Raw genomic sequence first — 16,859 nt, forward strand, 5'->3', positions numbered from 1 at the left:
GTGAAACTTGGGTGGGGATGGGAGAGCTGGCGTAGGTGATGTGAGAGCAGGGATTTAAGTCTCCCCAACCTATGTGCAGGACCCAGGAGCATTAGCACCTGCAAATTACAGATGGCAAACCTGGCACAGCAAGCCATTGATCCGCCACCTAAGCAAAATCGGTTAGCTTCTTCGGCCCGCACAGCAAGTCAACAGACCCTTGGTTCCAGGTTCTAGTTCTGGCGGCGCTGGCCAAGGTGCTGAAATCGGCGGCGCCCGCCTAGAAGCCAGCTTTGCTGCTGTCCTGGGTGCTGAAGCCAGAGCGCTGTTCTTGGTGCTGAAGCCAGCTGCCTGTCTGCTAGCAGCTCGCTCGCTCGCTCGCTCTCAATTCTCCGCCAGCAGCAGTGACGTAGTCGAACGTGCAAGCGGCTCAGCCCCAGTGTCCCTGAGACGCCAGCTTCTCGAGGGGGCAGAAACTGAGGAGGAGGAGACAGAGAGAGCCAGAGCGGTTCCTGGAGATCGTGTGTGTGTCTGTATGCGCGCGCGCTTCCTCCCTCCCCCTAATCTCCCCTCTTCTCTGTGTTGCCAGATCAACCCCACCAGCCAACGGGGGGAAAAAAAAGAGAGAACTCGCTTCTCCAGCCCACCGCCCGCCTACCAGCTCACAGCCCATGAGGTACTGTGGCAATGTGTGCGGTCTGGAGCAAAGGTTTACTGCCATCCTAAATTGCCCCCGACGATTATGGGCTGTATTGGCTCCAAAACCACCATCGGTAAGATTGCTTCTACCTTGCGGCGGCGGCGGCGGCAGGGGGGAATGGGGAGGGAGTGTGTGGTTGCGCCTCCGATGTGCCAGAACCAGCTGGAGTATGGGGGGATGCAGGTGCCTGGATCGTCCCTGGAGAAGAGATTGGGTGAGGCGGGGGGCGGGGGCTGCAGCGGAAGAGATCGCTTAATCGTTATAGCGTGTTTGTTTTCTGGAAGAAGGGCAGCAGGGAGCGTGAGCCTGTCCCCCCCCCCCCGAGGGGGTAGAGAGGGGTGTGTGCATGTGCGGGGGGGGGGGGAGGTGCGTTGAGGCATGGCAGGCTCCGCTCGCATGCTGCCTTCAGGAAAGGGCGAGCCTGGCGCCTCGGCTTCCTTGGCGTGGAAATCACGGCCGAGGTGTCGAGGCGGATGATCGCTCCGCTGGCTTCCCGGGGGTTGCTTGGCGCCGCAGCCTTCCAGCAGTTTCAGGGTTGTTTTTCCTCCAGAGCTTGGAAACATCCTCCCCTTTCCTCGGCTCTCTCTCTCCCCCCGCCGCCCCCCGCCTCTCCCCGCACCCCGCGCCGACAGCAACGGCCGGAGCCCGGCGCAATTAGCATGCGAGGGCAGACTTGCTGTTGCCAAGGAACCACTCTCCTTAGCAGACCTTCAGCCTCGCCGCCCCCCCTCCCGGCCGCCTTCTCGCCCCAATCTCAATTCGCATCCGAGAACCAGGAAGGAGAAGGAGGAAACACACCCAGGATTGGCCTCCTGTGTTAGAAGCCTGGCAGCCGGTTCAGCTTCTCCGGCTTGGGCGCAGTAAAGATGGGGGAAGAGGCAAGCAAAGGCTTCGGTCGACGCTTCTGAGCCGAGTCCGGGTCACAGTCTGGAGCAGGAGCCTCTGGCTTTGCAGAGACACTCGGTGCAAGTTGCGTGGAGGGAGCAGGTCAGTTTCACAACTGGGCAGAGGAAGCCAAGGACTGCCAGGGGGAAGGGGACCCTGTTCTTGAATCACGCTTTAGGGAGACGGTGTGTGGATCTGGCGAGCAGGACCCCCAGGAAGTAGTGGCAGAGAGGGCTAGCCTGCTGCCTTGGGCAATGCATCCCATATGGCGTTATTTCTGCTTGAAATTTGCTCCTAATCCCTTTTCTCAGGGGCTATACGCCCCCCCCCCCGCGCCATACACACACCTAGTTGTGAACAGCAGGTCGCTTCAACCCAGAGTCTTGAGTTCATTCCTGGGAATAAAGTTCTGTTTTAAATCAATGGGATGCCTGCCGGCTATCTTCCCTGACCTCGTGCCCTCCAGACGTTTTGAGACTACTACAACACTCGCCAGCTGCCGCCAGCCCAAAAGTTGTTCTCCCAAATATCTGGAGGACACCAGCTTGGAAAGGCTGGATGAGAGTGTCTAGAGCTGGGATGCTAGATAGAGTCCAGGAAGCAGTAGGAAGAAAGTTTTCAGGAATGGGGAGAAAGAAGACCTGTAACTTAGCACAGCATGTGTGCATTATGAGTTTGAGTGCTTCATAGCCTCCTCTTCTGCACAGAGCAGCTTACAGAAAGATCAAACGTCGTATAATAATGAAAATAGAAAGAACTATGAAAAATAACAACAATGCATTTAAAAAAACAAACAGCAGAGGAAGATGCCAGTGCCACACAAAACTGGCAGCTCTAAAGGCCTTTTAACCTGGCCCCAAACAGATATCAAATTTGGTGCCAGCCAAGACCTGCGCATCTCTTCAAATGTGGGGGACCCAGGTCAGAGCTTCTGAGGATTGTCTTAATACGTGGGCAGTTTTGTGCCTTGTATGCTAGAGAAAGTGGGTGATATTAATAGCAGAAACTGACAATGGTCATAACAAGCACACATATCCTGTTCATCTTTTGGGAAACTTCCCCTTCAGGGCATGTGAACATTGACTCCAATGTCCAGACGCCCCCTTCAGTATGTTTAGAGGCCTGTTCCATGTCCTGAGGCATTTCCCCTCTGAATATCTCGGGTGCTGGGTACAAGCAACAGGAGGGAGGGTGTTGTTTTCGTGCCTTGTTCATCAGGCGTTTGGCTGACTGACTGTTGGGAACGTAATGCCTTTCTGTGTCTGCTCCATCAGTTGTAGCATTTGCTTGCATTGCCTGTTTGGGCTAATAGGATGTCATTTTTGTCTCTGGTCCAGGCTTCTGTAATGTGCTTGGATGTGTCCACCTGTCTGAGCTTCTCCCTTAATACCCGGGTTGAAGGCTCCAGAAAGACCCTCTGTTTGACAACACTATGCTTTTTAATATTGATGGCTCCCCACTCAGCAGTGGTTGGCCCTTGGGACTGGTGGGGCAAAGTGCAGGGAGGCCAACAGTAGGTGACAGGCAGAGGCATCACTAGTTTTAGTTTCTCCCCCATCCTCCTTCCTGCTGAGTTCTACAAGGGCAAGACTGAGGCTAAGGAGAAGGGGAAAGCTGACAACTAGGTTTGTAAGTAAAAAGGCAGGCAGGTAGGGGTTGTTTGGAGGCAGGTGGAGGTTGGTGAGACAGTCCCCCATTTGCTGTAATGCCCACATCCTCCTCCTCCTTCTGGATAGCACATTCAACAGCAAGTTCCCTACATCTCTGTGTTCTCAGCCAACACACATGCAACCTTCGAAGAGAGGGATCCTACCTGTATATCTCATCATGCTTAAATTTAACACCTCCCGGGCTCCCTTACTGTGGCCAGTCTTTAATATGCTGGTGTGGTGGAAGTAGTTTTGTTCAGTCTGGAAGTCCCGTCCCCCCCCCCCCGCAACCCCCACACTATTATTTAATTACATGTGTATCTGACAGGAGTGAGCCAGCAGTAAATTACACTGGGCAAAGTGTAATAAAACTCTTTATTAGCAAACACAGGATCTGTGCAGCAGTGCCAGGCCTAATAAGCACGGCAACTCATCTCTGGCAGGTCTTGTCCCCATGAAGCAGTTGCTGAGACTGAAGGTCCCCGCCTCCCCACAGCTGCCTAAATCCCCTCCTCTCCAGGGTTTTCTCCAAGCAACTTGAGACTGCGCCTGAAGCTGACTTCTCCCCTGCCCCTTTCATGCCTCTTCTGGTTCCGGGAGACCGGGGGGGGGAGGGGGCTTGTAGCAGGAGGGGGAGACACCCGTGCCTCTTCACCAGCTGGACTCATCTCTGTCTCTTGGCCTCCCTTCTCTCCTGCTTCAGCTTCTGTTTCTGATTCTGGACTGCTCTCTGTCAGAGACTCTCCTCTCTCACTCAGCCCTGTTACCTGTTCAGCTTCTGACACCTCCCTCCCCAGTCTTCTCCCTTTTCTCCCTTGGACCACTCATCATAATCTCACCACCACTTTCCGAGTTCTGAGCCTTCTTCTCTTGGGGTATTCCCAGCTTGTTCCTCCTGCCATTCCTCTGCCTCCAATTGGTCAGTGACTATATCTTCCTTTTCCCCTATGGGCTCAGGGCAGTATATATGGCATTTTTATTCTCTGGAGAATATAACATATAGGCTGAGAGAAAGTGGCTGACCTAAGATCAGCGCTTCACAAAGGACAATCTTGACCCCACTTAGTTCATGTTCAACTGAGCTCTGGCATTGAAAACAGCTGTTAGGACCAAGCCTTGGAAGATTCTACATCCTAGGGTTTACAAAAAGTCCAGTTCACCTTATCCCAGGTGTCAGCCCCTAGACCTGTCAGTTCAATCTTTTCTTGAATGCCCTTATATGGGCATACAGTATATACACTGTGAATACATATAGTGTAATTCTAAGCATGCTTTTTCGGCAGTAAGTCCTGTTGGCTTCTGTGTGACTTAGTCTCTAGTAAAAGAGCAAAGGACTGTTGTCCTAAATTGGTTTTTAATACTCATTCCCTCTCTCTGGAATCCTGGAAGCTGCAGTCTACAAGTCGGCAATTCCCAAGCAACAGTTACAGGTCCCAGGATTCTTTGAGGGCAGCTACGACTGTTATGCTGGTATAATTAACACATGGAAAGTTGTGCATATGTACCCTTAATAAAACTCAATGTTCCCTAAACAAGAGTAGGCTTTGCTCACCCAACCCCAATCCTAACAATGTTAATTTGAGAATAAGTACTGTTGGTTTCAAGGGGACTTACTTTCAAGCAAAATCACTTAGGGCTAGACAGACCTATACACCTTCCACGATAATACTCAGAATTTAAATGGTGCCATAGAATATTGCAAGGACTTGGAAAACATTAGCTCAGTCATCTGCACACGGTTGTTGTTGTTTAGTCATTTAGTCGTGTCCGACTCTTCGTGACCCCATGGACCAGAGCATGTCAGGCACTCCTGTCTTCCACTGCCTCCCGCAGTTTGGTTAAACTCATGCTGGTAGCTTTGAGAGCACTGTCCAACCATCTCGTCCTCTGTCGTCCCCTTCTCCTTGTGCCCTCCATCTTTCCAAATATCAGGGTCTTTTCCAGGGAGTCTTCTATTCTCATGAGGTGGCCAAAGTATTGGAGCCTTAGCTTCAGGATCTGTCCTTCCAGTGAGCACCCAGGGCTGATTTCCTTCAGAATGGATAGGTTTGATCTTCTTGCAGTCCATGGGACTCTCAAGAGTCTCCTCCAGCACCATAATTCAGAAGCATCAATTCTTCAGCGATCAGCCTTCTTTATGGTCCAGCTCTCACTGCACAAGGTAGCTGGTATTATTATCCCCATGTTATGGATCAGACAGGATGCAGTAGTGACTGAAGCAGAAGTGAGGAGGAGGTTGACAAAGGCAACCTATTGAGCTGAAGGCAAAGGCAAGATTTGAAATGGGGACTTCTTGATTTCTCAGCTCACAATGTAATCCTATGCATGTTTCAACAGAAGTAAATTCTACTAAGTTCAATGGGGCTTGCTTCCTGGTAAATGCAATTGCACACTTTATTTATCTAAAAATATATATCACATGCCCTATGCCACTTCATCTTGGGGAAGGGCATGTAACGTATTTAATGCAATAATTACAAAATAACACCCTCAAAATAAGAAATAACCAGCGCTGGCCTTGATGTAAAAATGCTTCCTTGATGCCAGGCTGACCTAAGAGGGGAAGGTATTCTGTAACCAAGGTGCCATCCAGGAGTGAGAATCACTGAACTCAGTGGGACTTAACTGGGAGTAAACATAGGATTATATGATGTCTCCTAGCCCTCTTGCTATAGTAAATGCAACTGGATTTCCTCCGTAAGATTGAAGCATAAGAAACGCTTGGCACATCCCAAACCAGAATCTTTCCTCACAATATTTCCAGAATCCTTTGTTTAGATTAGCTGGGAAAATGGAATCCCAGACCGTGAGAAAATGAAGCAGTCACCACTAGCACCTCAAACTGGAATGAAGATATCCAGTGAAATGGTCCAATGCAGCAAAAGCACCAGCAATGCTGACCACGCCATGTTTGAATTTACATATCTTTGCCACCATGAGACCTAGAAACTTGCTTAATTGTTTTGGATAACAAACTAGTTTCTTCCTTGTTTTCGACCAGGGCCTTGAACTGCCAAAAGAGGGAGCGGAGGAGGAGGATCCACGTAGCCTGTGGGTCCATCTGCCTAGCCCATCTGTAGTGTGAGTATTTTAGTGTAGGAGCTTCAAGGCAGATGGATGGGATGTAGAAACCATGCTAAGCTCACCAGAAAGGTGGGTGGATATGAGGGAGAACCTCCTGCGCACATTTCACAGCCCAGAAGCTATTGGCATTTTGCTGTGGGTGGAATTATTTGTTTCTTTAAAGAAAGAAAAGAAACATTGTTTTTCCCCTTGGATTTTTATTTAGGAAAAAAGAATTGAACAAAAAAACCCATTACCAGTTCTCTCATGATGAATTTCGGCTTCTTGTTGTGAGCTGGTGATTTCCTTAGGGTCTTGGCCAACATTGAGCTTTATAGAAAAGCTAATTTGAGTGGTGAATGGAGGCTGTTGACTTATGAAGCAAATGCCTTATCCTGAATCAGACCATGGGGGTCTACTTCCTGATATCCTCTTGGACAGGCGATACCAAGGATTGAACCTGAGACCTTCTGCATGTGAAGCATATATCTACCACTCAGCTCCATTCTCCCTTGCAATAGGAAGCAGCAACCTTATACCAGGTCAGGTATCCATCTAGCCTAGTATTCTCTGCTCTGACTGGCAGCAGCCCTCTACAGATGCAGGCAGGAGTCTTTCTCAGTCCTGTTTCAAAATGTCAGGGAACGAACCAGGGATCCTCTGCTTGTAACCCATCTCTCTTGATACGCTTCATCTGGCTGCCAAAGTTATCGCTTCCTCAATGTACCCCTTCTTTGGAGAAAGGACAGTGAAAATGTCTCAGGGGGAGCCAAGCCAATTGCCCCCACCATTCGATAAGCTAGTTTTTCAGTTTGTGCAGAACGTGCAGGTGGACAAGCAACAGCAATCCCCCAAAGCAGCAGCACACTCTCGCAGCCCCCATAAGGCTGCTTCTTGCCAGCTGGCTTAAAACACACCGTTTGTTTTCCTTCTTTCCCTCGCTTTCAAACAGGGGAGGCAGGGCATTCATAGGTCAACACTAACTCAGGCAGGAAGGGAGTTCCATGAGGCACACATACCAGTCATCTAAGAGTCAACTGGTCATTCTTTAGATGGAGATCTTGTTGTTCACTCATACAACTTAGTGTCAAGTAGGACAAAAACCTGTGTTTGGTGGTGGTGGGCACTGCCTCTGTTTTTGGACAGGAGTCGATTACTGGCAAATTCAGGTCGATTTGGAACTCTTGTGCAACAAACAAAATTTGACTTTTTGTGATAAAAAAGACCACAGTTCAAGAAGGACACTGTTCAAGAAGGACACTGACAAACTGGAACGTGTCCAGAGGAGGGCAACCAAAATGGTCAAAGGCCTGGAAACGATGCCTTATGAGGAACGGCTGAGGGAGCTGGGCGTGTTTAGCCTGGAGAAGAGGAGGTTAAGGGGTGATATGATAGCCATGTTCAAATATATAAAAGGATGTCACATAGAGGAGGGAGAAAGGTTGTTTTCTGCTGCTCCAGAGAAGCGGACACCGAGCAATGGATCCAAACTACAAGAAAGAAGATTCCACCTAAACATTAGGAAGAACTTCCTGACAGTAAGAGCTGTTCGACAGTGGAATTTGCTGCCAAGGAGTGTGGTGGAGTCTCCTTCTTTGGAGGTCTTTAAGCAGAGGCTTGACAACCATATGTCAGGAGTGCTCTGATGGTGTTTCCTGCGTGGCAGGGGGTTGGACTCGATGGCCCTTGTGGTCTCTTCCAACTCTATGATTCTATGATTCTATGATAAGTTAAAGTTCAGGGAAGATGCACTGACAACTGTGGGATAACACCTGCTTATTCCAGTGTTGTCCAACCTCCCAGGAAACAAATCAGAATGAATGCTCAATAAGTAGCCAATGTTGTCTCATTTCCCTGCAGACAAGTCAGGCAATCAATATCACCTCAATAAACAGGCGATCTGGAAGTGACCTGCAAATATTGAGGAAGAATTCAGAAAAATCAGTAACTAGGAATGTTGGAGAATTCAGTTGGAAACGGGAGCAGAAATTGCAGCAAATCACAGGTCTGCCCGAGGTCAGGAATGCAAAACATTATTAGCTGACTTTTTTAAATCCCACAAACGTTTCATAAATAATTACATGGTTTCCCTTCCCTTGAAATGCACTGAGGTTAATGACATAACTCATTACGTCCTTAACTATATGAGTTCCACCCACAACAGACAGCAAGGCAAATCGCCTAGGTTTTAGCAGAAGCCGATCTGTGATGGAATGGAGACATAGGGCAAGCACTTGTGTGGAGCAGAGAGACTGAGAAAGAAGGGATGAGGGAGGGGTATGAGGAGCACACAGCAGACCATTCCCTTTCTGCCCAGTGGGGCTTTCCCTACCCTTTGTGTATCCTTTGACTCCTACTGCTTTGGGAGACCATCAAAACCCTCCCCTTTGCAGGTGCCGTATTAAAAGCCACTCTGCAAAGGCCTCACTGGCAGCCCCTTTAATTCCCCCTTGCGTGCTGCTGAAGCCTACAATTGTGGGGAAGTTGCTCAACCCCTTAGTTGTGGGGGAGTGTAACAGCCCATTCTGCCACTTCAGAGTCCTTTTCACTTTCGCTCACAGCAGTGTGTCCCTGCAGAGGTGTTAGGAATCCTGTTCCCTAGCAATCAGTGGCACAGGGCGCCGTTTTGTTTTTTATGGGCATTGTGTGCGTTGAAGTTCTCCTTTATTTCAGCTTCACTTGTTGCATCTTGTGATAAATTATTGACTTCATTGGTCAGTGGGTGGGTGTGTTTTTCTGTCTCTTCCCTGGCAAGAGGAGTCCTTGGTGTGATGGCACCAGAAAGAAAACCCTCTGTAAACATGCAGCAAAATCCCACACTGGAGCAATATACAGTCTCCCCTTTGCACAGAGTAAACATCCTGTGTAACCTTTCCTTTCCACAGAGGGTACAGGAAAATGCACATTCCTGCTTCCCATTGATTTTTTTAAGCATCTCCTGTGAAACAGAGGGACCAGTTCTGCTGACTTTCTCTCCTTTTGCCAAGACTTTCTGCTCAGTCTCTCATTTCCCCAGCCTGCCAGAGTATCAGCATGAGGGTGTTCAGACATAGCTTTTGTCCCTGAATCCGTTTAGCTGAAACCCAACCGTTTTGCTCAGGAGTGGGTCTGGTCTCTTCCCATGCCTTTGTGCTGATGGGAAGCTGTTCATTATAGTGACCTGGTGCCCTCTAGTTCAGTTGGTAGAGCATGAGATCTCAAGGTTGGGGGTTTGAGCCCCACGTTGGGCAAAAGATTCCTGTATTGCAGGGAGGGGTTTGGACCCTCGTGGTCCCTTCCAAGTCTATGATTCTAAGGTTCCATCTAAGATATTTTGGACCACAGGTTCCATCAGCCACAACCAGCATGGTTATTCCATAAAGGTACTATCAGGCACCCAGGCCATGGGGGAAGGGCCCAGGATGCAGATTGGGGATAGCCAAAGTGACGCCCTGCAAATGCTGTTGGACTTCAGTCCCATCATCCTATTGGCCTGCTGGCTGGGGCTGATGGGAGTTGGAGACCAGCAACAACTGGAGGGAACTATGTTGGCATAGATCCTTTCTATGCTAGTGTGCTCCTGGATGCTGGAAGGGATGCAGCTGGTATGGGAAGGAATCACAGCGTGGGATTTCCCCACACTATCCAGGCTTGGAAGGAGCTGGGATGTCATAAGGTCCCCAGGATCACTAACCTGGGGTTAAGCAAGGCTTTCCAGGGGACAGAATGGAGGAAGGGCAAATCACCCACCCTGTCCTTTCAATGTGAAGAACCTTTTAATTCCCTTCCCTTCCTGTTTGGTGCTCTCTCAGGCCTGATGGATGCATTCCTCTTGGAATGGGGTAGCCTGCCATCAGTTGCCTGTGGTCTGCTCTCCAGCATCTCCAATGCTGTGGGTGCAGAGGAACGGTGTGGGTCAGCCAAATGATGTGGCCAACAGGGCAATACAAGAGTAGGAAGGAAGCAGATCATTCTGCCACCCACTCGGAGAGTTCTTGCCAGCCTTTGCTGGAGCGCCATGAGTCAGGAGGACACCACAGCCAGCAACTCCCACACTACTCCTATAACTTATGGACTGGGCCACAGAGAGACAGGACATAGTTTCAAGGGAATTCAGTGCTTCTTTAATTGAACCCATTTTCGAGGCTTGAAGCTGGAGGTCTTTGCTGGGGCTACTAGGCTTTCATACTACTAAAGAAATCTTGGTTTGTTGCAAGAGTTTCAGCTGATTGATTTCCCAGGCACATTTGAATAAATGTGTGTACAAGTAAAAGCAATAGTTCTGAAGCAGAAAGCATACCTTATTTTTTTTAATGTTGTGTGTGATATGTGTTGTCTTAGCAGGAGCACATCCTTTCTGGATGTAAGAGAATGAGGCATGACTCTTTAAAGATGCTTTTTGCCTTCTGCATTTTCCTATACGTGCCCATAAGTACTCATTTTAATCTGCTGCCTCATTAACCAGGGTAGGGTTGGTTTTTTTTTAAAAAAACACAATGCGGCCTTCTGCCGTGTTACTGGGAAGTTAGTCTCCCTCCATTCAAAAGGGGTTGAGCATGCCAGGGGCTGCAGCCCTGGCCAATCAGAAGTTAATAGACTGCAGCACAAGTCTTTTTTTATTATTATTAATCTGCGCCATTGAAATGCAATCTCTATCATTTCCAGGTAGAATTGGCAATGTGTCCTGCCTGGAGCCCTGGAGAGCAGCCGCTGGTCAGTGTAGTCAGGGGTCAGCAAACTTTTTCAGCAGGGGGCCGGTACACTGTCCCTCAGACCTTGTGGGGGGCCGGACTGTATTTTTTTTGGGGGGGGGGCAAATGAATGAATTCCTATGCCCCACAAATAACCCAGAGATGCATTTTAAATAAAAGGACACATTCTACTTATGTAAAAACACACTGATTCCCGGACCGTCCACAGGCTGGATTTAGAAGGCGATTGGGCCGGATCCGGCCCCCAAGCCTTAGTTTGCCTACCCATGGTGTAGATAGTACAGAACTGGATGTACCAATGATCTGACTCAATATCAGGCATCTTCCTCTCTTCCTGCCTTATGCTCCTTTCTGGACTCTGGGCAGGGCAAGCGTTTTCACTCCCCTTTGCTAGCTCAGGGTACCCTCCCCATTTTGTGTCTCATCTATTTCTGGCAGAGAAAGGTCACATTGACACCCCTGTTTTTTGGCACTGCTGCAGTTTCAGCAGGACCTGGCCCTCCGGACTGTCCTTCTCATTGTTCATCAGAAATCTTTGCCTCCTGTCCCTTGCCAGTGCTGACGGCAGCCCCGGGACCGGTGATTGCTGCCCCCGCTCTCGATTGATGCTGAGTCTCCGGTTAAAAAAACTTTGACACACATTCTTTGATTTGTGTGTGTGTTTAATGTCTCAAAGTGGGAGGGAGAGAATCTGTGCTATTTCTGCGGAAGCTGCTGGCACCCCCCACCCCCCCGGCATGATGGCAGCACGCTCGGAAATTAATGGCTCGCCTGTTAGGAACGCAGTGTCCCTTTCATGGAAGGGAGACTCACGCTGCCGGATGCAGTCTCTTCTTGGAAGGAAATCCTGGCTAGATTCACACATCCTTCCTTCTTCCTTTTCTGCACCTCTCTCTCTCTCTCTCTCCATCTCTTCCCTTCCCACTGACACAAAGTCTGTTTCAGTCTGTGTGCACATTACCATTCACTCTGGGACCAGTGCGCTCCCAATACTACTGGCTGTAGAATCCGCATTCCCCACAATGCAGAACTGGCTCGTAGTTTCTTGAGAAATGCTGTTTGATGCTTTTCCCACTCAAACCAGCTTCCAACTGGTTTGAATCATAAGCTACACTCATTTCGCTGTTCAAAGATCCCCCTATTTTCCAGGGACAGTCCCGGATTTACAGAAGCCATCCCGGTTTCCGATTTGATCCCAGAATGTTCCTGTTTTCCTTTTGATGTCCCTATTTTCATTGGATAAATGTTGGAGGGTATGGAGTTATATGACCCCCGAGGCATCTGAAGGCAGCCATGTATAGGGAAGTTTTTAAATGTTTGATGTTTTATTATGTTTTTATGTATATTGGAAGCTGTTCGAGTGACTCGAGAAACCCAGTCAGATGAATGGAGTATAAATAGTAAAATGATGATGGTGATGTTGATGATGATAATGATAGAATGTCCCTATTTTCATCAGAGAAATGTTGGAAGGTATGGGTTCAGCTGAGGTGTGTACACTTGAGAAAGCCATTGCACATGTGCAGATGACTGCTTCGTGAATAGTTGTTTGGGGTTTGTAGGTGTAGGAAAAACCAAACTGGTAACTGCCCTGCTCTCTTCTGGAGTGTGGGAAATGACTTCGCAGCAAATGACCTTTTAAGCCTCTAATGTGTACCTAGCCTTAGTTTCCATAGAATCCCTGAGCCAGAGGGACGAGCCTCCCTTTCCCACGACAGTGACGATGCACAGCAAATGCTGCCTTTTGCAGGAACTTTGCCCCATTTATAGACAGTAGATATTTAAGGCTGCTTTGCATGTTCCATAGTTTGCATGCGATATTGCAAGAAGTTCTTTGGCCTGCGTTCATTCATGCATTATCTCAGCAGTATGCTTTTCGCATATCCCAGGAACCGAAACCACATGGGAACATCTGCTTAGTTAACCATGGGCACGAAACAGTATCTATGTGATTTGGGCTGAATTTCACTTGTAGGTTTTATTGACTGGAAGGGAACTGGTTTCCACTATCCCTTGCTTAGGAGCTGAGCGACACTGTGAAGACCCTTGCATGATATATTATTGGGGGTTGGACTGTACCACTTCAGGATGCAAATGGGGGTGTGTGTGTGTGAGTGAGTGAGAGAGAGAGAGAGAGAGAGAGAGAGAGAGAGAGAATGATTATATTCATTGATCACACTTCCTACCAAAGTATAGGAATGTAGGAAGTTGCCTTATACCAAATCAGACCACTGGTCCATGTAGCTCAGTATTGCTTACACAGACCAGCAGCATCTCTCCAGGGTTTCAGGAAGAGGCTTTTCTCAGGCCTACTTAGAGATGCTGGAAACTGAACCAGAGATCTTCTTCATGCATAACAGCTGCTCTGTCACTGAGCCATGTCCCTTCTCTCAAAATCAGCAAGGCAGGAAAAAAAGCTAGCTTTGAACGTTCCCCTTGACTACTTTTGTATGCATAGTGATCCTTTAAAAAAACAACACCCCATGACAACAACATTTTTGTGTGTGTAAATGTTCATATTCAAGCATTTGTTCCATCTCCCTGGAGGTTAAAGGGATACAATCCATCAAGAGCTGTACCACGTAATTCTGTAGTAGATCATGTACATCAGCAGACAGGCTGGAGACAGACTGTAGTTTGTGAATTTAAAAATCCAGACGATGGCAATGCCTTTTATTAGGCCAGCCGGAATGTCAAAGTGGAAGTGCGCAAGCCTTCAGGTTCTCCAGAACTCTTCATCAGGCTTGATGCTGCTGCACAGAGCAAGGGGAAGGGCAGAGGAAAAGAGCTGGCGACCACTTGGAGCCGGTGGCTGGTCAGAAGCTTAAGACGCAGCAAGGAGGCGCCAGTGGCAGACATTGAAAGGAGGATTCGCGAGGTGCTATGCAGGTCTCATTGCACCTAACACTGCAGCAGAGGGAAAAAGGAAAACATACCCTCATGTTTGAAAAAATAAAAACAAAGTATTATATGGTCCTTTCCTACTCCGTGGCAGTGTTAGGTGCATAGAACCTCACAGAGCCCCTTTTCAATGTCTGCAACCTGCTCCCACATCCCATCTAAAGGCTCTGACCAGAGGCAGACCCCAAGCCAACTCCCCTCCCCCCCAGCTTTGCTCTGGCCTGATGAAGAGACCTGTGGACCTGAAAGGTTTGCACATTATTCTGGGTTGGCCTAATAAAGGCATTGCCCTCATCAGTGGCAGACTTTGGGCTTTCACATTTTGGAGGCACCCTGTCTGATGCCAAAATTCAGCACACATACCCTCCTCACACCTTCCATTCTATATCATTGCTGCATTTCCAGATAATTTTTATTGGTGTTCGTGTAAATATAAGGACAACGTATAACTACAGTAACTTGTCCAGTGGTGCATTCTTGCTAAGTTTCATATGCAGTACACCGTACGCAAGCAATATGTTAATTTATGCAATCTCGAATCGAGTATCTTGGCTCAGTGCCCAGTGCGGGTGAACCCATCGTTCTCCCCAAAATTCAGCTTTGCCCTCATTCGGTATTTAAAATTATTTCTTATGGGCGGGACTTTACTTTCATTTTTAACAGAGCTTGAAAGCTTGAAGTGATTTGAGAGAGGTTTATTTTTCATGGGGGTGGGGGGGGGTGGGGTGGGGAAGGAGTGCAGATGTTTACACACTGTTTATTTTGCCCCGAGGTCACTTCTGGTCAAAAGTGCTTTGCGGGGTTTTCAAATAATATGGAAAAGTGCCTAGAGGCAAGAGTGACAGGAGTATACACACCACAAGCAACAATCGCCTTTTAAAACAGCCTTCTACACGCTGAAAAATACTATTCATAGCACTAAAAAACCCCACTATGCTATCTCAAGTATAAATAGGTACGTGTGGGCAAGTATGCACTGGTAAAGGTATTTCGAGTGAGTAACTTTTGTGGCATTAATTTCAATTCTTATTGAAGGGATCCAGAGGATTCTAAGGATGTTTCCAGATGGGGGCTGAATATTGTTGTTAAAATATTGCAAACAGGTCAATGGCAAAACATAGCTATTCTTTAAATTCTTGCATTTTCCCTGGGGAGAAAATGAATTAAATAGGGGAGGGGGGGAATATGACTGGCATCTTGATGATGGCAACAGACATTGTGTGGAATCTGCAGAAAAACAAAAACAACCCCCCCCCAACCTTGCATTAAAGAGGATCAGGGATCGCACAGTGAACTGGAACCGCCATAAATCTCAGCTAGATGGGCAGGAAGAAGTCGTTTCTGCATTGGGACTGTGGCAGAAGCAGGCGCATGCAGCCCCGTGGAGAGTCACGGATCCTCCTGCTGCACACAGGAGTCTGCAGGAGAGCTTGCATGCAATGGCTAAGACCGGCCAGAGCCTTGCTCTCAGGCTTGCGATAACAGGTGGACCCAACAGGCAGCTGGAGTGAGAGCCATGAAACAATTATTATTAGTGGAACGAGCCGCAGCCCAGCAGCTACCTAAGCATTTTTGTTATGGGATGCATGCACTGTTCCCATGAATGCTGACTGCTACAGAATTCTAGACAATCTGGGAGCAACAAATCCTAGCCTCTCTTTCTCCATGGGGAGTGTGGCGCACACATACCCACTTGGGTCTTTTAGCCGTATATTTTGCTGTAGTCAGGGACCGTTGTTTTCACGGAGGGGGACGGGCACAGATAGAATGGAATAGCCAGGATCCTGAACAGCAGCCCTCTCCACTGCAGGTACCACTTTTGTGAATCACAGGGCTGGACTGACTCAGCGGTCACTCTGACTTTCTTCGCCAGCTGCCAACCAGGCTGTCTTTGAGACCTTGCCAGAAAGGGTACGCTAGGCACCTGCAACTCCTGTCATTTACCCTCAGCATCAGATTGCCAGAAGTCCACATTTTCTGAAAAAGGAGGGCTATCGTTTGGAGAAGCACACCACCACCTGATTCTCCTGGAGAGAGAGAGAGAGAGAGAGAGAGAGAGAGAGAGGCATGGGTGCCTGGGGAAAAACCTGGCAGCGCTCAGAGGCGGGAGGTGTGGATGTGTGTATCCTGTTCCTTTTGCTTGCTTAGGCGAGGCAGGCTGGCAGACACTTTCCCTTGGCTTTATACTCTGCGACTCTACACATCTCCCGACAAGCTCCTTTAGCAGTCCCCGAAGACTGAATGCAGTTCCTGGCACACAGCCCCATGCAGCCAGCCACTGTCTGCAGGTCTCCTTCGGAAAGCCCCAGGAAAGAAATCCGAGCAGCAGCAGAATAATGGAGCGGAGGAGAAACTTAATTTCTGCTTTCCCTGGCAGGTGAAAGCAGCCTAGGGAGCTAGGAGAGGTGTGGGGTCAGCTGGTAGCCCCCCACTCCATTCCTGGCAGGAGCTGCAGAAAACAGAGGAGAGAGGGAGCAGCGTAGCGGTAAAGGATCTGCCTTGCAAGCCAAAGGTTCCGGGTTCAATCCCCCAGCATCTCCAGAAATCCCAGAGAGCCGGTGTCAGCCAGTGTAGACTATACTCAGCAAGATGCACCAATGGTTTGACTCAGCGTCAGACAAGTTTGCACTGGGTCCTGGAAGGATGCAGTTAACCACAATGGGTGGTGTTTCCTGTTAGGCATACTCAGAGCAGACTCATTAAAACCAGAGGACTTTAGGTAAGAAGCTAATTTATCTCTAGCCAGCTTGCTGGTTCATCTAGTCCAGGGCCCCCCAAACTTGGGTCACCAGCTGTTGTTGGACTACAACTCCCATCATCCCTAGCTAGCAAGTGGCCATGGATGATGGGAATTGTAGCCCAAAAACAGCTGGAGGCCCAAGTTTGAGAAGCCCTGGTCTAGTCTAAATGGTGTTGGACTCCAGCTCCCAATAGCCCTAGTCAGCATGGCCAGCGGTCAGGGATGATGGGCTTTGTAGTCCACCAAAATAT

General features: G+C 48.6%; 1 protein-coding gene across 5 annotated transcripts in view; it reads left to right on the forward strand.

Annotated features, from left to right (window-relative positions):
* Window positions 1-482: 482 nt before the first annotated feature.
* FAM131A (family with sequence similarity 131 member A) overlaps window positions 483-16,859 on the forward strand; it is a 59,675-nt gene continuing 43,298 nt past the window's right edge. Inside the window, exon 1 of one of the 5 annotated variants that reach the window (XM_083442370.1) lies at window positions 483-752. In XM_083442370.1, the coding sequence (XP_083298496.1) occupies window positions 651-752 (102 nt within the window). In that variant the 5' untranslated portion in view covers window positions 483-650. Of the gene's footprint in view, window positions 753-828; window positions 894-1,322; window positions 1,667-16,859 lie in introns of those variants that run through there. The other 4 variants (XM_083442366.1, XM_083442365.1, XM_083442369.1 and 1 more) reach the window with 4 other exon arrangements.

This window comes from Podarcis tiliguerta (genome assembly GCF_965153285.1).
Source record: "Podarcis tiliguerta genome assembly, chromosome: 5".
NCBI classification, from domain to species: domain Eukaryota; kingdom Metazoa; phylum Chordata; class Lepidosauria; order Squamata; family Lacertidae; genus Podarcis; species Podarcis tiliguerta.